The sequence below is a fragment of the Schistocerca cancellata genome, chromosome 8 (assembly GCF_023864275.1).
Source record: "Schistocerca cancellata isolate TAMUIC-IGC-003103 chromosome 8, iqSchCanc2.1, whole genome shotgun sequence".
Taxonomy (NCBI): domain Eukaryota; kingdom Metazoa; phylum Arthropoda; class Insecta; order Orthoptera; family Acrididae; genus Schistocerca; species Schistocerca cancellata.
Window position 1 is genome coordinate 507,012,539 of NC_064633.1, and position 24,881 is coordinate 507,037,419.

A 24,881-nucleotide genomic window follows, 5' to 3' on the forward strand; every position below is an offset into this window, starting at 1 on the left:
AGGGAGCATGGTTTCACCCTTCCGGTCATGTGAATTCACAGAACGTGAGATGTTGGACAACGGAGAACCCTTCCATGATGAAAAACTCGGCGTTTGTTGCAGTGTAACAGAAAAGCGAATCTTCGGACTCATAGTTTTTGACAGTCACATACATTTTGTGCTCACTCTCTGGATATGAAAGACAATATTGCTTCTTCCAGCTGGATAGGGTGTAAGGTGACCCTGGAACAAGTCCTTCATGTCTTCACTGAGGAATATACTGTCAGCAAACATTTATGGCCAACACGTTCAAAGGATCTAACAACAAGGGTTTTTGTCCTTTAGGGACACTTGAAGAGTAAGGGCTGTGAAACAAGTCCACACACAATACAGGCACTGAAAGACAACATCAGCAGTGGAATTGTCACCATGAATACTACAATTTTATGCCGGGTGTTTGTGAGTATAATGTTGCAGGGGGGTCACTTTTAGCATCTCCTATAAATGTATCTTCGACTATATTTTTCATTGTAAATAAATGTTAAGACCATTTCAGCTCTTCGTTTCTGTAATTTCATTGCACTTCCTTCATACTTTTCTCTGACACCAACAGTACACAGATAAAGAGGTCAATTAATTGGCCGTCTTATTCAACACAGCAGCTTTCTAGTTAATTTAATACAAGGAATGAATCAAGCTAATAGGTGAAGTGGAGATCAAGGCATGAACAATCATGACAACAGGAACAGACGCAAGTGAGGAAATGGTGGGAACTAAGAGGAGTGGAAAAGGGTTATTGCTGCCAGCCAATCTCTGATTTGAAGTTAAGGAAGGATAATTATATTTAATTCTTTGAAACAAGAATCAACATCGTCGGATCAGTGCTAAGGAAGAAGCTGTATGTGATCCTCTGACACAACAAGTAACATGTTCTGAAAGAGGCAGAAGAAGAGGATCATGCAAGTGTTTCTTTAAAATAATAAGCGAATATATAACATAGTACGAGAGAAATAATAATATCCTTAGCAAGCGATATGCAACAAATATTGAAACATATGAAGCAAAGCTGTACATAATTATTCAAGACTTTCAACTGAAATGTACTGCAATAAAACGTCTGGAGTAAGGAATCAAACTTAATGTCATACTTTTCTGAAAGCTCGACATGTTTTCAAAAGAAGAAATAATTGCTATAGTATATGAAATGCAAGAAATATATTGTCAGTTGCAAATATGGACTACCATCAGCTGTATAATGGAAAGACAGCAATGAAAATTTATGTCGGACAGTAACTCACACGCGGATTTCCCGTTTATCGCGAGCTGTCGCCTTACAATTATGGCTATCCGAACACTACTGAACACCAGAACGAAACTTCCATATTTCATCAACCATGTGTCTACAGCCCGTAATAGTATATCCATTATCTATATATTCCGTACAATAGGGGAGACATTTTCCTTGACAGTCGCTTGCCCGAAATCGGCGGATAGCTGCGATACTAGAGTACCTGTGTTATTCCGAATTATGATGCAATGATCCTCGAGAGATGCATGCATGTCCGAAGGAAGACTGCGCTAAGTCAGAATAATACAGGCACTGCAGTATTGTCAATAGCTATAGTGTCTTTCATAACGGTCTACTGTCGCAGTTTTCCATAGTGACAAGTTCCGTTTAGGTACAAGGACGTCTATAGCTGACGATTTTACCATGTTTGTGGAAGACGCAGCTGAGTATTCACAGACAAAAGTGGTTTGTTCAGGTGTGATGTTTCTGTACCAGAAATTATAAAACCTTGAGGAAGGTGTATAAAAGAGACAAACCTCATGCCGTTGGGCACAGTTCGGCGAAATCTGCAGTTCGTCGGATCGCACAGTTGGCGCCCTCAAGTAGTGTCGTAAGGTCGCAGCTGTTAAAAGACCCGGCCGATGACGTCTGCAGCTCTGTGAGACTGTTTGCAGAACTCGCAGCAGTGTACAGTGATGTGACATCGTTATAAATTTGATGCTAAAGTTGTAGATTTGAAATTGATCAGCACTATGGGCTAACACTCTAAACTAACTCAGAACAAAAACTGATGTAATGTAGTACTTGCGAACAGACGAAAAATGCAGATGTCGATTGATTACATGACCGGCGATAAGTATCTTGAATTGCTCAGGACCTTCATATATCAAAATTTATCGAACAGGAGCGATTTAAAGAAGATCTATCACACGCAATAAGTCCTGAGGAGGGGGGTAGGGGTGGGGCTGAGGAGGCAGATTAACGCGAGGCTCTTTTCTTTTTTGTTGTTCCGATTTCAATTCTTCGCTCTTTGTTCTTTTCTTTTCTTCCAGAATAACTGTTTCTTCTTTCTATCTTCAGACCATTTTCAACCAGTCTTTTTAGCTATCCTCCTTTGGATTCCTTGCATTTTCAATACTTTTGCCCCAAACGCATCTGTTGTTAACATCTTCTATTTTTATACTGTTCCCTTCTAAATCCTTTTCCACTTCGCTGACCCAGCTTGTTGTGGCCTTCTTACCCCAGAAATATTCAAAAATCTTATTAGTTAATCTACTGTTTTCCATTCGAAATGGATGTCCACAATATGAGTCTTCTTTTCCTCATCACATTTGAAATATTTTTGTATTTTCTTATATTTCAGTATTACTACGTGATTTTCAACCTTCTGCTGTGTTTTCTGGTCCTAATACTTTCCTTATAATAAGCCTTTCTAGTATTTCTCATTTATCTAAATTATAGTTTAATGCCAGGCACTTGCTTGCATTTGGCATTCTAGCTCCACTACTGTGTTGTAATGCATTATTCTTGCATTTATGGATAGGCACCTTTTATTGTAAAAGTCTTTGATGATACGATAAGCTCTCCCCATTTTAAGCAAGCTTTCCTCTATTGCAAATTTTTCCAAAGCATTTTCTTGGGTTATCTCACCTACATATTTGAATTTTCTTACCCTCTCTATTTGGCCAACATCTGTTTTCACATTTTTGGAGCGTCCTTAACGTTTGTTACAAATTTTGTTTTTCCGCAGAAATTCTTAAGCCAGTTCTGCTGGCTATTTCTTCCAGGAGATTTATTTGTGTTATAGGAGATGCCACATTTACGGAAAGTACAGCAAAATCATCTGCAAATGCAAGACACTGGATTTCGATCTTTGTGCTTCCTCTTGTTAACCTATAAGTTTTTCGTTCGAAATTCTTACTATTTTGTCTAACACACTATTAAAAAGGATTGGGGTTAGTCCGTCACCTTGTCGTAAGCCTGTTTTTATATTGAAAGACTGCGAAACTTTTCCCATAAATTGTACTTTATAGACTTGTATCTCTTCGGCAGTGTAAGAATCTTGAGAAATTGTAGGTCATACATGAAAGAGTTCGCTGACGAAATCCTTGCTCAGCCCAATCTTGGGTACTACTCATCGGTCTAAAAAGCTAAAATTTGATAAATTCCGGCGCACACTGATGGACACCAACAATATTTCTTCCCGAGTATCATTCGCTATTGGAATAGGTCAGGGAGAAAAGTATCGCGCTGCGCGAATTGCTCTCTGCCACACGCACTATGGTGGCTTGTGGAGAACAGATGTAGAGGTAGTGAGTAATCCTTAGTTCATCGAGATAATATTTCTGTTTCAGACCTATACTTGGTCACAAGTCAGCTGCAGAATTTCTTACGCTGTTACATAAATAAAATATGGAGAATCCACGTGTGTCTTACAAAGCAAGGCTGGAGTCTCAATTACTCGTTAACTACAATTTATACCGTAATTTTGTCAATATACTTGAAAATGGAATCGCAGTCTTTCATTTTTAATGCTACTTCGGACAAGATACATGTTTCAGCACTCTGATACACACATAAGACCAGTTCTCTGTATCGATGTGATTTAATTCTTTCCTTCTATAATTTCATATACATGTACCATTGTCTTTTGGTGGTTTGAGACCAAAGAACTACAGAGTTCGCGATAATTTCGCAGAAATCAAGTTCACAATTATTATTTTATTAAAACCTGTCTGATATAAATGTCAACCTACAAATAGAAAGACGGTGTACAACTGTTTAGTTGCGACATGAATCATGGATCATTGGTTATATGTGACTTGGGGGCACGGAGCGACGGCAGGTCGTCAGAATATATTGTGTAGTATGCACTCTAGATTGTACTATGCTATTTTCTGTCTTCCAGTGTACATTCTAAAGCTACAAATACTGATTAAGCAACTACTTCGTCATTTACTTCGAACATGGTAATGGATGCGCCCTATCCGAAACCGCTCGTCACTAGTTTACCGTATGCGAGTGAGACTGTGTACTAAATATCGTTGTTTCATTGTGCCATCTGCTTGTCGTATAGTGTGTTCGCTGTTGCCATATCGTATCTTTTATGCCTGCAGATGTTCCTGGGATTACTGCTGCTGCTGCCTTTGGTGGCTGAGGGCTCGATCCTCGGTAATCTCTTCTGCTCGCTTCCTGATGCCTCAACAGAGAGCCTCAATATCACCACCGTAAGTTGCCATGGTATTTGCACTCAAACATTTCCATGACTGTTCGCACAAATGCTAGTGATAGAGAGAGACTAGTAACTGACACAAGTTAAAAGTCAAAATTCTGTACTTCTCATACTTGCTCTGTCAGTAAAGTATTTGCATCAGACCTCAAGAGGTTTAGATCAACAAATTACTTCAAAGCCACTTTTGTGATTACGAGAAACAACTGACTGTAAAACGTTTTTCTCTCGTCATAACACTTTAACACAGTTCAAAGAATAACATTCCATGTTCCATGCCCTTCACTTTTTGCCACCTATACTAACGTTTCCTTTGCCATTTTAACTGACCTCCAGTACTAAAAGGTCTTGCATTAGCAACATGTACAGTGCTTGCGTACTGGTTCCGAATGCATATATTTGAAAATTAATTTTGGTATACTTCGTGAATATCAAATACACTCCTGGAAATGGAAAAAAGAACACATTGACACCGGTGTGTCAGACCCACCATACTTGCTCCGGACACTGCGAGAGGGCTGTACAAGCAATGATCACACGCACGGCACAGCGGACACACCAGGAACCGCGGTGTTGGCCGTCGAATGGCGCTAGCTGCGCAGCATTTGTGCACCGCCGCCGTCAGTGTCAGCCAGTTTGCCGTGGCATACGGAGCTCCATCGCAGTCTTTAACACTGGTAGCATGCCGCGACAGCGTGGACGTGAACCGTATGTGCAGTTGACGGACTTTGAGCGAGGGCGTATAGTGGGCATGCGGGAGGCCGGGTGGACGTACCGCCGAATTGCTCAACACGTGGGGCGTGAGGTCTCCACAGTACATCGATGTTGTCGCCAGTGGTCGGCGGAAGGTGCACGTGCCCGTCGACCTGGGACCGGACCGCAGCGACGCACGGATGCACGCCAAGACCGTAGGATCCTACGCAGTGCCATAGGGGACCGCACCGCCACTTCCCAGCAAATTAGGGACACTGTTGCTCCTGGGGTATCGGCGAGGACCATTCGCAACCGTCTCCATGAAGCTGGGCTACGGTCCCGCACACCGTTAGGCCGTCTTCCGCTCACGCCCCAACATCGTGCAGCCCGCCTCCAGTGGTGTCGCGACAGGCGTGAATGGAGGGACGAATGGAGACGTGTCGTCTTCAGCGATGAGAGTCGCTTCTGCCTTGGTGCCAATGATGGTCGTATGCGTGTTTGGCGCCGTGCAGGTGAGCGCCACAATCAGGACTGCATACGACCGAGGCACACAGGGCCAACACCCGGCATCATGGTGTGGGGAGCGATCTCCTACACTGGCCGTACACCACTGGTGATCGTCGAGGGGACACTGAATAGTGCACGGTACATCCAAACCGTCATCGAACCCATCGTTCTTCCATTCCTAGACCGGCAAGGGAACTTGCTGTTCCAACAGGACAATGCACGTCCGCATGTATCCCGTGCCACCCAACGTGCTCTAGAAGGTGTAAGTCAACTACCCTGGCCAGCAAGATCTCCGGATCTGTCCCCCATTGAGCATGTTTGGGACTGGATGAAGCGTCGTCTCACGCGGTCTGCACGTCCAGCACGAACGCTGGTCCAACTGAGGCGCCAGGTGGAAATGGCATGGCAAGCCGTTCCACAGGACTACATCCAGCATCTCTACGATCGTCTCCATGGGAGAATAGCAGCCTGCATTGCTGCGAAAGGTGGATATACACTGTACTAGTGCCGACATTGTGCATGCTCTGTTGCCTGTGTCTATGTGCCTGTGGTTCTGTCAGTGTGATCATGTGATGTATCTGACCCCAGGAATGTGTCAATAAAGTTTCCCGTGAATTCATTGTCCCAGGAAGGGGAAACTTTATTGACACATTCCTGGGGTCAGATACATCACATGATCACACTGACAGAACCACAGGCACATAGACACAGGCAACAGAGCATGCACAATGTCGGCACTAGTACAGTGTATATCCACCTTTCGCAGCAATGCAGGCTGCTATTCTCCCATGGAGACGATCGTACAGATGCTGGATGTAGTCCTGTGGAACGGCTTGCCATGCCATTTCCACCTGGCGCCTCAGTTGGACCAGCGTTCGTGCTGGATGTGCAGACCACGTGAGACGACGCTTCATCCAGTCCCAAACATGCTCAGTGGGGGACAGATCCGGAGATCTTGCTGGCCAGGGTAGTTGACTTACACCTTCTAGAGCACGTTGGGTGGCACGGGATACATGCGGACGTGCATTGTCCTGTTGGAACAGCAAGTTCCCTTGCCGGTCTAGGAATGGTAGAACGATGGGTTCGATGACGGTTTGGATGTACCGTGCACTATTCAGTGTCCCCTCGACGATCACCAGTGGTGTACGGCCAGTGTAGGAGATCGCTCCCCACACCATGATGCCGGGTGTTGGCCCTGTGTGCCTCGGTCGTATGCAGTCCTGATTGTGGCGCTCACCTGCACGGCGCCAAACACGCATACGACCATCATTGGCACCAAGGCAGAAGCGACTCTCATCGCTGAAGACGACACGTCTCCATTCGTCCCTCCATTCACGCCTGTCGCGACACCACTGGAGGCGGGCTGCACGATGTTGGGGCGTAAGCGGAAGACGGCCTAACGGTGTGCGGGACCGTAGCCCAGCTTCGTGGAGACGGTTGCGAATGGTCCTCGCCGATACCCCAGGAGCAACAGTGTCCCTAATTTGCTGGGAAGTGGCGGTGCGGTCCCCTACGGCACTGCGTAGGATCCTACAGTCTTGGCGTGCATCCGTGCGTCGCTGCGGTCCGGTCCCAGATCGACGGGCACGTGCACCTTCCGCCGACCACTGGCGACAACATCGATGTACTGTGGAGACCTCACGCCCCACGTGTTGAGCAATTCGGCGGTACCTCCACCCGGCCTCCCGCATGCCCACTATACGCCCTCGCTCAAAGTCCGTCAACTGCACATACGGTTCACGTCCACGCTGTCGCGGCATGCTACCAGTGTTAAAGACTGCGATGGAGCTCCGTATGCCACGGCAAACTGGCTGACACTGACGGCGGCGGTGCACAAATGCTGCGCAGCTAGCGCCATTCGACGGCCAACACCGCGGTTCCTGGTGTGTCCGCTGTGCCGTGCGTGTGATCATTGCTTGTACAGCCCTCTCGCAGTGTCCGGAGCAAGTATGGTGGGTCTGACACACCGGTGTCAATGTGTTCTTTTTTCCATTTCCAGGAGTGTATTTCATTTTTATAGCATTGAAAATTTAGTATTATTCTCTTAGAATACAGTTGCTGAAATGAGCATAAAGGCAGTGTCCGTACGAAAGTAATAGTACACCCTCACTAGGCTGGCTCAGTGTTTACCTCACCTGCCTAGTAAGCAGGACATCCCGTGTTCGAATCCAGGTGTGGTACTAATTTTCTCTCGTCGCCGCTGATTCTGCGTAATGGCCCAATGTAGCTGACAGCAGTGATCACCTCCTTTCCTTTCTTCTCCTCTCCACCTTCAATTTACACATTGGTTATAAAGGCGCTGATGGTCCTGTTGCGTTACTGCAATGTTGGAACTTTGTCCAACCTCCGTTCTTCCTAATTATCTCAGAAATTCTCTTCGGTGTTGGCACTGTTAAGGGCTTCTTGGAGTGAAACTGTCGCCCATTCTTCTCATGTCGCTCTTTTCAGCTCTCATTGAGTCAAATTGTAGATAAACACCTGCAACTGCGACAAATTCTTGTAGCAAGTATTTCCCAGAGGTTTTGCATGGGGTTCAAATCCGGGCTATGTGCACGCCAGAACAATACATCGATATCTTTAAGTTCAAATCACCTTTTGGTTGTCGCAGAAATATGCGCAGATGCATGCGCAGATGATTGCGCAGATACATTGTCTTTGTGAACCTTGAGACTTTCTTGTCATTGATTTTAATCAATTCTGCCTCTAGCGTCTTAGTGTACATTTAGAGTTCATTCTAGAGATCAACCAAACAATGCACGATTTATCTTTAGTGCAAAAGGCTGTCCAAATCATAACATTCCCACCACCAAAATGTCTTCTCACTCTTATCTGCTATCTTTTCTCGGAAAATACCAACAGTATTGAAATCCATTTGGCCCGTCTAAATTAAACTTCTGGTCATCACTGAACCTCAGTTCATCCCATTCGCATCATTCATGACATACTGTTTTTCAGTAAACTCCAATATAGTCTGTTTATGTGTGGGTGTCTGTATCCGATTCTTGAATACAACGTGTTTGTCATTTGACAAAATTTGTCGTACGAGGCCGGCAGTTACTGGCAACTGCAAATCAGCAACAAGTCGAGAGAATAAACGATTTGCGGCCCCTGAATTACGCAAACATATTTCCATGGTTCAAATGATTTTCTGCTTTGTACATATTTTGCATTTTGTCCGTATAGTGCGTCCAATCTAACGAAATTATTAATCACTGTACTTGAACAGTTCAACTTCTTGGCGATTTGTCGATTAGAGTCCCATTTCTTGTAAGAGCCTATTTTTGCGTTTTCATCTCATGATAACTTTTTTCCTCGTGACATTGTCACCATAGTGGTTTACGTACACAACACGCACTGTAACTAATGGTGTCTGTTTCCAATCTGCTGTAAAGGCATATATGCACACACTAATACCACACAGTGCCGACTGCCATAGTACCGTGCTACAAACGCTACCACCTGAATCGTGAAGCCTTATTATATCTTGTATATACTGACGTCAAATGCGATACGATTTGACTGCATTTGTCGGTTTGCTGGATCTCAGACTGATGCATTTACACTGTGCGCAACAGCTACAACCAGAAATAATTTTCCTAGAAATATCCACGTCTTTATATTGACTTCCACTACCGTATACCCTACATGTAACAGCTGACATTTTCTCTGTTCTTCACAGGCAAACAAGACGTGGTACGTGAACTACCAGTATGCTGCCCTCCCCGGAATGTCCGTACTGGCTGGGTGCATTCTCGTCACACAGTCGCCAGGAGAAAGCGACAACCAGATGACCATCTACGAGAGACCAAGCAAGCTGTCCTCGTGAGTGACGCCACGTAACGAAACTAATTCCTCGTAGTTTTCTGCCTCGGAAATTACCTAACACCGCCCACTCTTATCGGGGATCCAATGGAACACGTTTTGATCTTAAAAACTCTTTTTGATAACTTAGAATGTCGATAGGTTTATGGTTCTATTAGACTGCACAGTTGATCGTAGACGTGTGGCACGGGTGAAATGTTGATCATTTGTTACTGAGCACGTAAATTCTGAATATTTTTGTGCGTAGCCCCGAGACAGGTGTTAATACAGAGTGTCGGTGAACTTACACCATAATTGAGGAAGTCATTCTATTTTCAATACTAGTGCAGTTTAGTAACAGCACAGTTACAGAGCTCAATATTGATTTATGGTCGTTGACACATCATCAATACTCTCGGATTGTGAGGCGTTTTAAAGAGTCACTTTCGAGATGTGGAGTTGCGCCGGCACCGAATGGTCGGTGCGCTGACTATCGTGGATGTAATCTTTAGGCAGTTCCCCACATCCGAATAGTTGAATAACGGGTTGGTACCAAAAGGTGGGAATTTAAGGAGATGGGACCTGGATAAACTGAAAGGACCAGAGGTTGTACAGAGTTTTAGGGAGAGCATAAGGGAACAATTGACAGGAATGGGGAAAAGAAATACAGTAGAAGAAGAATGGGTAGCTTTGAGGGATGAAGTAGTGAAGGCAGCAGAGGATCAAGTAGGTAAAAAGACCAGGGCTCTTAGAAATCCTTGGGTAACAGAAGAAATATTGAATTTAATTGATGAAAGGCGAAAATATAAAAATGCACTTAATGAAGCAGGCAAAAAGGAATACAAACGTCTCAAAAATGACATCAACAGGAAGTGCAAAATGGCTAAGCAGGGATGGCTAGAGGACAAATGTAAGGATGTAGAGGCTTATCTCAGTAGGGGTAAGCTAGATACTGCCTACAGGAAAATTAAAGAGACCTTTGGAGACAAGAGAACCACTTGTATGAACATCAAGAGCTCAGATGGAAACCCAGTTCTAAGGAAAGAAGTGAAGGCAGAAAGGTGGAAGGAGTATATAGAGGGTCTATACAAGGGCGATGTACTTGAGGACAATATTATGGAAATGGAAGAGGATGTAGATGGGGATGAAATGGGAGATATGATACTGTGTGGAGAATTTGATAGACCACTGAAAGACCTAAGTCGAAACAAGGCCCCGTGAGTAGACAACATTCCATTAGAACTACTGACAGCCTCGAGAGAGCCAGTCCTGACAAAACTCTACCATCTAGTGAGTAAGATGTATGAAACAGGCGAAATACCCTCAGACTTCAAGAAGAATATAATAATTCCAATCCCAAAGAAAGCAGGTGTTGACAGATGTGAAAATTACCGAACAATCAGTTTAATAAGCCACAGCTGCAAAATACTAACACGAATTCTTTACAGACGAAAGGAAAAACTAGTAGAAGCCGACCTCGGGGAAGATCAGTTTGGATTCCGTAGAAATACTGGAACACGTGAGGCAATACTGACATTACGACTTACCTTAGAAGAAAGATTAAGGACAGGCAAACCTACGTTTCTAGCATTTGTAGACTTAGAGAAAGCTTTTGACAATGTTGACTGGAATACTCTCTTTCAAATTCTAAAGGTGGCAGGGGTAAAATACAGGGAGCGAAAGGCTATTTACAATTTGTACAGATAGCAGATGGCACTTATAAGAGTCGAGGGACATGAAAGTGAAGCAGTGGTTGGGAAGGGAGTGAGACAGGGTTGTAGCCTCTCCCCGATGTTATTCAATCTGTATATTGAGCAAGCAGTAAAGGAAACCAAAGAAAAAATCGGAGTAGGTATTAAAATCCATGGAGAGGAAAAAAAACCGTGAGGTTTGCCGATGACATTGTAATTCTGTCAGAGACAGCAAAGGACCTGGAAGAGCAGTTGAACGGAATGGACAGTGTCTTGAAAGGAGGATATAAGATGAACATCAACAAAAGCAAAACGAGGATAATGGAATGTAGTCGAATTAAGTCGAGTGATGCTGAGGGAATTAGATTAGGAAATGAGACACTTAAAGTAGTAAAGGAGTTTTGCTATTTGGGGAGCAAAATAACTGATGACGGTCGAAGTAGAGAGGATATAAAATGTAGACTGGCAATGGCAAGGAAAGCGTTTGTGAAGAAGAGAAATTTTGTTAACATCGAGTATAGATTTAAGTGTCAGGAAGTCATTTCTGAAAGTATTTGTATGGAGTGTAGCCATGTATGGAAGTGAAACATGGACGGTAAATAGTTTGGACAAGAAGAGAATAGAAGCTTTCGAAATGTGGTGCTACAGAAGAATGCTGAAGATTAGATGGGTAGATCACATAGCTAATGAGGAAGTATTGAATAGGATTGGGGAGAAGAGAAGTTTGTGGCACAACTTGACCAGAAGAAGGGATCGGTTGGTAGGACATGTTCTGAGGCGTCAAGGGATCACCAATTTAATATTGGAGGGCAGCGTGGAGGGTAAAAATCGTAGGGGGAGACCAAGAGATGAATACACTAAGCAGATTCAGAAGGATGTAGGTTGCAGTAGGTACTGGGAGATGAAGAAGCTTGCACAGGATAGAGTAGCATGGAGAGCTGCATCACACCAGTCTCAGGACTGAAGACCACAACAACAACAACCCAATTCCTGTTTCAGCTACACAATCTGCAAACATTCGGAAAACTTTCACTCACGTTCACGTGAATAACAGTACACCGCAGACAGTTGCGGTACACACACAGGGAGCCCCTCCCGCCGGGGTTCGAGTGCTCGTTCAGATATGGGTGTGAGAGCTGTCTTTAGCGTAAGCCAGTTTAAGTAGTGTGTAAGTCTAGTGACCGATGAACTGAAGCAGTTTGGTCCCTTAGAAATTCACACACATTTGAACATTTGTACACGCACTCGGTCCCGGATGATATCGGTGTGGCGACAAAACTGTCCTCCAGCCTCCCCTGACGTCAACCACCATTAATTATGGCTGTTGTGCACAGATGCGAGGAAAAGGTACAAGGAAAAGAAGAACAGGAGCCAAGACACCTTATCACTGCAGGCCACAGCACATTCCAGTATACCGAGTTTCAACACGCTTGCATATAGTAATTTTACTCGATTGTACATGGTATTTAATTTACGCAACAACAAAACGTAATACTGGCAGCACCGTTACGTCGTTCTGTAGAACGGATTTCACTTGTCCATTGGCACTCTCTCGCTATAGACACAGGCCCCAGTTGAGTGGCTGGCGCCTGTTAGTGTTTGCACGAAAAGAAGCGCCTTCGACGATGCCTCAATGCAAATTAAGTGTTCAAATACATGGTAACTTTGGAAAATTGTACTCTCACAATATAACTAGAATAACTAATAGCGTCGTAATGCCTAAACGTTCTGTGATCCAACATTTTCTTACTTTTTGTTCAAGAATGAGCACTTACGAAACCATGTTATTGTACTTTCCAGATTCGCATTTAGTGGTACAGTTACTTATGATGGAAACCGAATGAACGTCGAAGTTGATGGCCCATGTGAGTACAACTTTTAAAATCAAAATGGACTTCTCTTATGTAAATCAAGGTATATGTGTGCATTTAAGTGTTTAATAATTTTGTATATAGAGGAAACTTCTGTCAATATTTATTCTAAAACACTCAATGATATTATTAAGATAGCAGAGATAAAGTAACACGGAGAGTAAGCAGTTGTGACACAAAAAGGACGTATAGTTGACAACGGAGAGTGACAGAGTGGTCTGTCCCTCACGTTATTCAATTCATACACTGAAAAAGCAGCGAAGAAATTGGTTTGAAATTAAGGAAGAAGAAATGAAGACTTTGAAGTTTTCCGGTGAAAATATTCATCGCTCAGAGAGGGCTAAGGATTTATATCAATTGCACGGGAAGGACAGTGTCTTGAAAATATGTTCTAAGATGAACAAAACAATGGTAATAGATTTTAGATAAATTAAATCACGAGGAGTTAAGGACACTGAGTGGGAAATGAGAGAGTAATAGTTGTCGAACGTTGCCATTTTGGGAGCAAAATATCTAACGAAGACCGAAGTACACATAAAACGCAGACTGGCAATGGCAAAGAAATAGCATTTACGAAACAAAGAAATTCGTTAACATGTAACATAAACTTAACTATTAGGAAGTTTCTCCTGCTTTGTATAGATGCGAAACCTGAACGATATGCATTCCAGACAAGAAGAGTACATAAGCTTTTGGAATGTGGTGCAATTGATGAATGCTGCACATTAAGTGGGTAAATCATATAACTGATGAAGTAATACGGAACTGACCTGCGGAGAAAAGTAATTTATGACTCAACTGAGAAAAAGTTGTTGAGGAGGAGATAAAAATTGTAACGGGAGACCGAGGCCTGACCTGCAGTAAAGATTTAGGTGGATGTAGATTGCAGTAGTTTTTCAGAGACGAAGAGGCTTTCACAGGATAGACTAGCGGGGAGAGAAGCCAGTCTTCGGAGTGAGGACCACGAGAGGTTCTTTTTCTTCATTGTAAAATCAAAATCAAATTTTATCCTGTATGTTCAGTGACTGTGGTGTTACCCACAACTGAGGTATGTATTGCTTTTATTTCAGTGGGGCTTCTGCTTAGCGTGCCACACAACGTTGTTTGGTCTGAAGAGGATATCTTCATTGAACATTTCTGTGTCGCCGGCACAGGTGAGTGTGTGCATTCAACGATATTTAGCAAATGCGTACGAAGAATTCACATCAATAACGTATTTTCTGGCTCAAATCACCCATTCAGTTTAAAAGAATGAGTGACATTACACATGTAGTTCTTTACATTACGCTTCTCGTATACGAACTTCAGACTTTTCAACAACTGAACATGGGAAATATGGGTACGGTTATAAAAGTCGTTACATTTACCACGTTGAGTACAAAAATACTCAGAGGCTTCAAGTGAGCGTAAAGAATAATTTTCATCAATAAGAATTTGTTTCATCTTCATTTCTACAATGTCAATTACAAATTTACCCATTTGCTTCTGTTGTATCTTTTTATCAAACTGTACTATCTAGATAAGATCGTCACCAACCCGTAGTTTTAACGAGGACTACTAGACTGCATATGTTATGTGTAGACAGACGTCAGAAGTTAACCTGTGAATGAAAAACTCTGTTTAATGGTAAAATAGATAGCTATAAATAAACTTGTGTGGAAATACAACAAGCACAATAACGCTGACATATGCTTTAGTCCATAGATCAACTAATGATTAACGCAAAGAGCGTTAGAGTCATTTACTCATGTTTCCTTACTGATTGTTTTCTGGCAGTACTTAAAACTTGAACATCACGGAATTGGTTGGTTGCTTAACTTACGACATGGTTTTGGTTCTTAAGAGAGGCTTCCAAAAGATATGCCCCATATAACAAGTAGTTCGAAAAACCAGAAGATATTCATACGTCTCTATGTTCCACGGACTATTGTCCTACTACTATGACGTTGCACTGCAGACTGAAACAAACGTTGCTTTGTAAAACTGATATTAGCAACATCCAACCGAATTCATATTGTTATAAATATGGAGCTATCAAATTGCAAGTTGATGTAACTACGAATAAGGCACGTTGATTCACATCGTAGAGAAAAAAATTGTTTGACAATTAAGTCATCGCAGACGATAAGAAATTATGATCAACGATGCGAAAAAGAAGTACTAAAAATGCTCTGAATGTAACTTAATTTTATTTATTTTCATTTTCAGAGATGGCCAACATCTTGACAACTTATGAAAACCCGAGCAACGAAGTAATCGAGCGCATATGGAAAATCGTTGAAGATCATTCTGAAGTAGACAGAAAAAAGTTTTCCAAGGTGGACTGTTAACCTGTAACAAATAAATGTTGACTGCAGCTTATGTATCTATATATTACTTCAAATCTCCTTTTAAACACTCTTTGAACATTTAAACACGTATGAGATGACTATTTTACCTTAAGAAATGAGTTACTTAAAATATGGCAAAACACAAATGAAATCACAGAGAAATGTACGTAAAATAATTTAAGGTTATGTTGATGTGTAGTAGAGACATTCGTCACATGTTCGATTGCAGTATTAATGCTATGCCCCTTGACTCAGTCAGCTCGAGGTTCCCATGCGGAACATGAAATGAAACGAGAACTAAAGAACACGTGTATGGAAGGGCAATGGCCAAGTACGGTTTATCGACAGAATTCTGGGGTCTAGTGCGCCTATAAAGGAAACTGACTACAGGTCTCTTGGGCGAGTCATTGATGAATAGTGCTCAAGTGTTAAGGACCACGACCACGTCGACTCATTGAAAAACGAAGAAAGGCTGCAGATTACTGTTGCGAGATCAGTTACCAGGCTGTTCGATCTGTAAGTGAGTGCTTCCGAAATGTACGTGAGCTTAGACGGGGTTCCTTGGAAAAATGGTATCAGGACTCGTAGAGAGGCATAAAATCAATACTTTTACCACCCCGTAACCACCGTTTCTGAATGAAACATAAAAGCGAATGACGAGCAATGGTTCAAATAATCCACGCCGTGCTCATTGCAGCTGCGTTTGGTGTACGAGTATGTATGGTAACGTAGATTTCGATTAGAAAGCAAAGTAATTTGCGTGATTACGCTGTTAGATCTTCTTCTTCTATTTCTTTTCGAAACTCGACGTTTGGTCCCTCTCCTGTGACATTCCTGAGGAGCCTTCTGGTGTCATTCCGGTACCTGAACATTGTGTCCTGTGTCACTGGGTGGCCGAAAAGTGTTCAGACGGCCAGAGAAGCCCAGGAAGCTCATACGGCAAGTACTACTAGAGAGTTCGCAGTGTCGAGTACAGAGAGGTTGCCTATGAAGAGGCTTAATTACCTAGAAGAATTTATCTTCAACGGCAACGACGAAAAAAGTTCGCCGGCATATACGTAGGATAGCAACAAAAAATACAGTTACCAGACAATGTACCATTGGCGAATGTAAAAAGGATTTCAGACTTCTGCTAAACACAATCTACTATTCTGTACTGTTGCCAGTACATTGTTGTCACGAATGTGTTGTCTTCCGTGGTAGCTGTTTTGAGAGATGTCATGTATTCGTTGTGCAGTCCAAATGATCTTACAGCTACGTTGATATTCTAGAAATGTTGTATCACTCACGTATGAACCGCAGTTAGATAAATTTGTATTCGACTGGATGAGTTTCACAAACAGTGAAACCGAAAACTTGACAGTGAATGCAGATGTTTAGACAGGGCGATGTACCAAACATGATTTTACAGCCGAGTAAATTTGTCAGTATGTCTACTCCTAGTTGTGACAGTGTGACTTTCAAGACAACAAGCGAGTATCGTCATTTCTGTGATGGACGGCCAGTATTATGAATATTACATCTCCAACAAATTACAATTTCTGTCTGTTTGTTGCGAAAGTGCTGAGAATGTTTCTCAGATTAGTCTTTATTTAATTTGTCTTCTACAACCCAGTTATTCGACATATGGTTGAGTGCATAACTAAAATATAGGATAAATAAATCTTAGCAATACAGACAGTGAAATGCTTGATCTGAATCAGTAACTTCTGCTGTTGAAATTGTTCAAAATGGCTCTGAGCACTATGGGACTCAACTGCTGTGGTCATAAGTCCCCTAGAACTTAGAACTACTTAAACCTAACTAACCTAAGGACATCACACACATCCATGCCCGAGGCAGGATTCGAACCTGCGACCGTAGCGGTCGTGCGGTTCCAGACTGTAGCGTCTTTAACCGCTCGGCCACTCCGGCCGGCGTTGAAATTGTTCCTGAAAGACTTGCCTATTGGTGGAATTCTAGAATATGTAAAAAGCTGCAATAGGAAACCGTGCTTCTAACTGGGATGGATATCTTCGAAACTGTGTAAAGCGAATACAGAATTATTCGATATTGCAGCCGACACACTGCTTAAAATTAGGGCTTATCCGAGAGTTATTGGTTTTCGATACTAGTGAAGTCTTTAAAATACGAGTAAAAGATAGTAGACTCGTGTCAATATTTTTGTGGAATTTGTTGCAGAATTTTGCTAGCCACAGAACAATGTCCATAGACATTATCACAGCTCAACGGATAATTTCACGATTATCAGATTCCCTACAAACAAGTATAAATATTAACAAGGAAATGAAATACTATCCACGAGTAACTCACTAGAATTACAAACAACTAGCAGCACGCAGCCACACGAACCTGGGCCTTTATCACAGATTACTTGGTGAATGTCACGGCTATGTACTGTATGTCGTTATAGCCTACAATCATAATGTTCTAAGATATTTCGGCGTGAACTATCGTCTACGGGACTCAAGGAATGAATCTCTATTTCCTCGAGTGAGGAAGGGCTTGGCGCATTTGCAACTGCAGAAAACGACGTAACGAATGCCTCCATTATTATGGGAAGAGACTGATAATACGGAGAGGAGTCGCGAAGACCCTCCGTGCGCTTAACAAATGTTAGAAAAGTACGAAGGCTGCATTACATTAACAAGAGCGAACTTTCGAAACTAAATCATGTGGCAGCGATTTTTCAGATACTTCGACGCATCGCCTAACAAACTTGAGCCGCGTCTGCATGATGTGCATAGACATTAGATTACTGGATTTATTTAAATTAGCGTTCTTAACAAGGTATAGTTATGAGAGAAAAGCGTTCGGGAATGCGGTACTCAGAATCACACTGCACCGTAATTTACATGAAACAGACCAAGGAAACGCCTGTCGATCAAGGTGACACGATAACGTAGAACTTGTTTGACTATTCTAAATCACATTACAGCAGCGCCTCGATGTTTTTTAAGCGTAGAATAGAAGGTACCGGAAGCTGTGAATCCCAACTGTGCCGAATTAAGCTCCACTGGTGGTGAATCGGTGAGATTAGCGATAGTAGGCCCGTGAACAACGTACACAGATGTCAGCATTTGAGCGAGGTCGTGTAGCTGGGCTTAAAGAAGTGATTGGAGTAATCGGTGAGTCGCTCGACATTTGAAAATGATCGATGCCATTATTCGATGATGCTGGCAGAAATGGGTGGACCATGGTCGAACACAGCCTGAAGAACGAAATGGTCGACCTAGAGAGACGACAGAATGTGAAGACCTATCATCCGTCAGAAAGATTCTCAAACCTTCGTTTGCGTCATTATTAATGATTCGAGGTGCAACGGGTGCGACAGTGAGCAGGAGTGCCATTAATAGGCAACTCACAGACAGAGGGCTGAATTCATGGCTCCCCTTGCGCCGACTACCATTGACCGCTTTACGCCAAAAAGCCCATTAGCTGTGGTTTCGGGGACATTCTGCCTGGAATCTCTACAGTGATGAGTCGCGTTTTGGATTGAGCTCCCAGGGGATACCATCTTGACTGTCGCCCGTCTTATGGAGCGACAACCTAGAGTGGTGATCTTGGATGCCATTTCTTTCCGAAGCAGGACCCTTTTGGTTGTCATCCGTGGTACTCTTACAGCACAACGGTACGTCGACGATATTCTATGCGCCGTTTTATTGCCGTTCATGGAAAGGCAACCTGGGCTTAAATTTCAGCAAGATAGTGCTTGCCCGAAGAAAGCGAGATATTCAGCTGCTTGTTCCGTGCGTAACAAATCCTATTTTGGCCAATAGGGTCTCTGGATCTCTCCCCAGTTAAGAGCGTTTGGAGTATTTATGGCGGTGCCTTCCAACCCTGTCGGTAGTTTGACAATTTAAAGCGGCAGTTGGACGGAATTTGGCACTATATCCCTCGGAGAACGTGAAAAAATTGTGTAAATCTACTCCAAACCGAATAACTCCTTTCATAACGGCCAGAAGTGGATTAACACGTCGCTGACTTTTTCCAATTTTGAAAGTTATTCTCTTGAATAAATTATCCAAGTTTTTTCCAACTCTAATCATTTGTTTGTTTTACATGTACATGTCATCTACCGATTTCCGTCCAATTCGGATAATTCCTTCGTGGCGCCACGTTTTTTTTGTCTTTGAATGTGCTTCTAGAACGACGCAGGGATAGTTACACACGCACAAACTAAAATTTAACAACCGAGGTCGATTAATCTGGTAAAAAAAAATCAAACATACCTCAAGATGGGGAAATCCTCGCTATCCACACCACGCACGTCTCAGCTTGCTCCATTTGTAACACCATACCCCTACTAGCTTATTTACTCTTTTGTATTGAGCAAATACTAAAAAGATGGAGAAAAGACTAGACAAGAGATAAATTTGGCATGATAAATAAAATGGTACTACGAAAACAGAAATGAAATGAATTTTTCAGAATTCCAGCAAGAAACTACAATCTAACTTGGTTGAGTGGACGTTGTTTTTATTACGCGATAAAGACTCATAACTTGGTAGAAGACGGTTATCAGGAATTCGTAAATTAATAAGATTTGCAACTTTAACAGCAATTAATTCTTAGTAGGACAGTGGGCCACAAAGGAATGCTATTGATATTCAACACTGCAATACCCAAAGGAGAACAAATGGGATCGTCCGTACCAAAAATACTTATTTAAGAAATTATTTTATTTTATCGAAAGATTTTAGCTTGGAAGAAGCTCAAAGAAGATTTCATATTACTTAAACTTCTGTTTCTCAGAAGAAGCCAATGTCACCAGCTGGTCGGAAATCGCCAACAGGCTTTTAGGTTAACAGTAGATTTTAGTTGGTGCTACATTTTAATCCTCTATAGGAACTCCAAGGATTGTACAGAAGATTCTAGACATCAAGGAACTAAAAACTTGAAGAGGGGTCGTATACCCAGCAAGAATCTTCAGACCGAGAAGGATTTTTTTTCTGAAAAATAAGCAAAAGATGTGAGGCGGGAACGAAGTCTGTTCCCTACGACGTCTTCAGATGTTTCCTTGGTGGGAAGGTGTGGAACGTAGTCCGTTCTAACTTATAACGCTCAATGAAAAACTGCTGGAAAAATAAGCAGCGCGACAGGCGACGTGGTATCAGACAGGAGGTGTCGCCTCAAGGTGACAGCCACGCGACTTTCTTTGTTTTACTATCATCAGAAGCACGTACATTAAAGTCCTCCGAAAAAGTCCTCTAGAGCTAAGTCTCATGGCGGGAAAATCCTCCTACCTCTGTCGGTAGTCTGACAGGGTCACTAGTTATTTCATTTCTTTGGAACCCAGGGAAGTGACACAGTGTATGATTTCCCAAAATCGGTTTATGCCGATTCCTATGTGCTTCCTTGGAAAATTATACGTTCATTCCTTCCTCGAACGTTCCTAGTCCAAACCGCAGCTAGCGTGTAAGTTCGTTGGAGCTCCGACTTCACCCGCATATCATACTGTTGCTCCTTCACATCTGGAACACCTTTTCCAATCGTCCACAAACAACAGTGCCATTTGAGATCAACGTGCAGCGTGTGCTCGGATCACTCGGTGTGGAGCATGTCTAGCCCCAAATCCAGGGTCTTAGTCACCTACCACCATGGTTAGTCCAAAGGCGCAGTGAAATTTTAGATTTGGTTCAGTACAGGAGATATTGCCCTCCTGCTTCTGTTTTAATGCAATGTTTTGTGACATTTTATATGAGCACCACAAGGATGTAGCTGTCTTTACGGATGGGTCTCAACATTGTGATTCCGTTGACTGCTCTGTTGTTTTGCCGGATCGTGTCCTTTACTGTCTTCGATGCAGTATTATATGAGATCTTGCGGGCAATGGAGCAGATGAGTCGTTCTTCCAGTGCTAAATTTCTTGTCTTTCATTTTTTTATGAATTCCCTTCACTCTCTACATCGTTTCTACCGAGCAGATAAAGTAATCTGAAATATCCACGACGCCCTCCACCAGCTACAACGGTTGGGGAATGACGTGTCTTTTTGCTGCGTATCAGGGCATATGAGCACTGTGGGAACTAAGGGATGGATCTAACAGTATGGAAGGATGTCGTGATCCTCAGTCACTTCAGTGTACCAAACCCCTGAATGCTGCAGCCTCACTGTTGAGAGCCAGGGTCTTGCGTCGGTGGGAGGATGAGTGGCTGAAAGTGACAGACACTAAGCTCCGTCCAGTAAGGACCACAACGCGGGCGTGACATACCTCCTTCCAGCCACATCGAGGGGACGAGATCTCCCTTCTCGGACGAGGTCCTCCTTATTCGTCTTCGCAGACCTATTATATATAACTTCTCGTTCCGGAGAGAGGACACTCCGATGTGTGGCGTGCATATCACTGTGCGGCACATTTTATTGGACTGTATTTTATTTTCCATCCAGCCGGCCGCGGCGGATATGACAACAGATCTGCCCTCTGTTTTAGGTAACGTTCAAACGAATGTGGTTAGAGTTTTAAGGTTTTGCGAGTTGTCAAACATTTTTTCAAGATTTTAGGAGGTGGTTGTAACGTGTTAACAGGGCGAATGGTTACGCATGTTTTTTGTAAGTGGTCAGCTAGTCACATTTTGCTGTGCCTTTGTTTTAGCTCCTTTGTCTTTTTACTTATGATTTAATCCCATGTATAGCACCTTTTACTGTTTCTCCATTGTCTTAGCGCTTGTGCGGCATAGTGATTGCGTGGTCAATTCGAGCGAGTCTGAAGAGACTGCATGTGTGTGCAGAAATTTTACACACATTAACGACATTCGTTTTTATGAGTGTAAAGGCGCTGACAACCTTGCCGTTGCAGTGTCCGGAGTTGCCCAGGATGTTTAATATCTGGCACACATAGCAGTTGGCTCTGTGCATTGTTTATGTACTATTCCCGAGACGGGTAATGCCTATGTAATTTATTCTCGTGATAGAAATTGCAGTCAGTTTGCAGTTATATGTTTCGTCTCTTAGGCATTTAATTTTGCATTAGTTTCCTTCATTCTTTTGTCTGAGTGTAGAAAATTGAAGCAAATTGGCCAAGAACTTTGAAGTAAATCGATTAAGTACTTTTCTAGATGTTTTGTAACAACGTTCCTCCACATGTTCATCAGGGAATCGTGTGAATCGGTCAAGAACTTTTAGAGCTTTTCCGAAGCAACCTTTCTCCTTTATATATTAAATACGTATATGTTTCAAATCTGATCACGACACCTGATGTAGAGAGTCACCGCTCTCCAGTCTTGAAGCGAAAGTGCTCAAAATTTCATCAAGATAAGGATAGAACTGTAGATATGTATGACTAACAAACAAAGAAGCCAACAAACGGGCACTCTTCTTTCCATATATAGACAGCTAACGAATCTGTTTCCTTGAAGGTCAAACTTAGAGAGAAGAAATTGATTTAGCGAATTCGATATGCGGAAGAAGGTGAAATTTAGCGCGCGTGAGATGGGCACAACGAGGAGGAGGAATGAGGATAAGATATTTCCCTTCATCGTCATCAATTAAGACTGATTATGCCTTTCAGCGTTCAGTCTGGAGCATAGCCCCCCTTATAAAAGTCCTCCATGATCCCCTATTCAGTGCTAACATTGGTGCCTCTTCTGATGTTAAACCTATTACTTCAAAATCATTCTTAACTGAATCCAGGTACCTTCTCCTTGGTCTGCCCCGACTCCTCCTACCCCTTACTGCTGAACCCATGAGTCTCTTGGGTAACCTTGCTTCTCCCATGCGTGTAACATGACCTCACCATCTAAGCCTGTTCGCCCTGACTGCTACATCTATAGTGTTCATTCCCAGTTTTCCTTTGTTTTCCTCATTGCGGACACCCTCCTGCCATTGTTACCATCAACTAGTACCTGCAATCATCCTAGCTACTTTCATATCCGTAACCTCAATCTCGTTGATAAGGTAACCCGAATCCACCCAGCTTTCGCTCCCATACAACAAAGTTGGTTGAAAGATTGAACGGTGCACAGATAACTTAGTCTTGGCACTGACTTCGTTCTTGCTGAAGAGAGTAGATCGTAGCTGAGCGCTCACTGCATTAGCTTTGCTACACCTCGCTTCCAGTTCTTTCACTATGTTGCCATCCTGTGAGAATATGCATCCTAAGTACTTGAAACCGTCCACCTGTTCTAACTTTGTTCCTCCTATTTGGCACTCAATCCGTTTATATTTCTTTCCCACTGACTTTACTTTCGTTTTGGAGATGCTAATCTTCATACCATAGTTCTTACATTTATGATCTAGCTCTGAAATATTACTCTGCAAACTTTCAATCGAATCTGCCATCACAACTAACTCATCCGCATATCCAAGACTGCTTATTTTGTGTTCACATATCTTAATCTCACCCAGCCAGTCTATTGTTTTCAACATATGATCCATAAATAATATGAACAACAGTGGAGACAGGTTGCAGCCTTGTCTTAACCCTGAAACTACTCTGAACCATGAACTCAATTTACCGTCAACTCTAACTGCTGCCTGAGTATCCATGTAAAGACCTTTAATTGCTTGCAAAAGTTTGCCTCCTATTCAATAATCTCGTAGAACAGACAATAACTTCCTCCTAGGAACCCGGTCATATGCCTTTTCTAGATCTATAAAGCATAGATACAACTCCCTGTTCCATTCATAACACTTCTCCATTATTTGCCTTAAGCTAAAGATCTGGTCCTGACAACCTCTAAGAGGCCTAAACCCACACTGATTTTCATCCAGTTTGTCCTCAACTAATACTCGCACTTTCCTTTCAATAATACCTGAGAAGATTTTACCCACAACGCTGATTAAAGAGATACCTCTGTAGTTGTTACAATCTCTTCTGTTTCTATGTTTAAAGATTGGTGTGACTACTGCTTTTGTCCAGTCTATTGGAACCTGTCCCGACTCCCAGGCCATTTCAATTATCCTGCGTAGCCATTTAAGACCTGACATTCCACTGGATTTGATGAGTTCCGACTTAATTTCATCCACCCCAGCTGCGTTACTGCACTGCAATATATTGACCATTTTCTCCACTTCCTCAATTGTGATCCTATTTCCATCATCATTCCTATCCCATTCTACCTCGAAATCTGAAACATTACTGATCATATTTTCACCTACATTGAGCAACTCTTCAAAATATTTCCTCCATCTGCCCAAGGCATCCACAGGATTCATCAGCAGTTTTCCTGACCTGTCCAAGATACTTGTCTTTTCCTTCTTACCTCCCTTTCGAAGACTGCTAATTACACTCCAGAATGGTTTTCCTGCAACTTGACCCAATATCTCCAACCTGTTTCCAAAGTCTTCCGAAAATTTCTTCTTGGATGCTTCAATTATCTGTTTGGCTTTGTTTCTTTCTTCAACATAACTTTCTCTGTTACCTGAGTTCTAGTATGTAGCCATTTTTGATACGCCTTCTTTTTCCTTTTACAGGCTATCTTGACTGTGTCATTCCACCAAGCTGTTTGCTTCATCCTACTTTTACACACTACTGTTCCAAGACATTCTTTAG

General features: G+C 42.6%; 1 protein-coding gene across 1 annotated transcript; it reads left to right on the forward strand.

The window, feature by feature from the left end:
- The first annotated feature begins 1,811 nt into the window (after positions 1–1,811).
- On the forward strand, positions 1,812–15,420 carry LOC126094792 (uncharacterized). Its single transcript, XM_049909358.1, has 6 exons — positions 1,812–1,868; positions 4,382–4,494; positions 9,376–9,518; positions 12,989–13,053; positions 14,130–14,213; positions 15,268–15,420. The coding sequence occupies exons 2-6, from the start codon at positions 4,384–4,386 to the stop codon at positions 15,387–15,389; spliced, it is 525 nt and encodes a 174-aa protein (XP_049765315.1). The 5' UTR covers positions 1,812–1,868; positions 4,382–4,383; the 3' UTR covers positions 15,390–15,420.
- The last annotated feature ends 9,461 nt before the right edge of the window (positions 15,421–24,881 follow it).

Excerpts from the sequence above, each read along its gene's own strand:
- LOC126094792 (XM_049909358.1), top strand. The coding sequence starts at position 4,384 with ATGTTCCTGGGATTACTGCTGCTGCTGCCTTTGGTGGCTGAGGGCTCG. Across the intron at positions 9,519-12,988 it reads AGACCAAGCAAGCTGTCCTC|ATTCGCATTTAGTGGTACAG; the intron begins GTGAGTGACGCC and ends TGTACTTTCCAG. Across the intron at positions 14,214-15,267 it reads TTTCTGTGTCGCCGGCACAG|AGATGGCCAACATCTTGACA; the intron begins GTGAGTGTGTGC and ends TTTCATTTTCAG.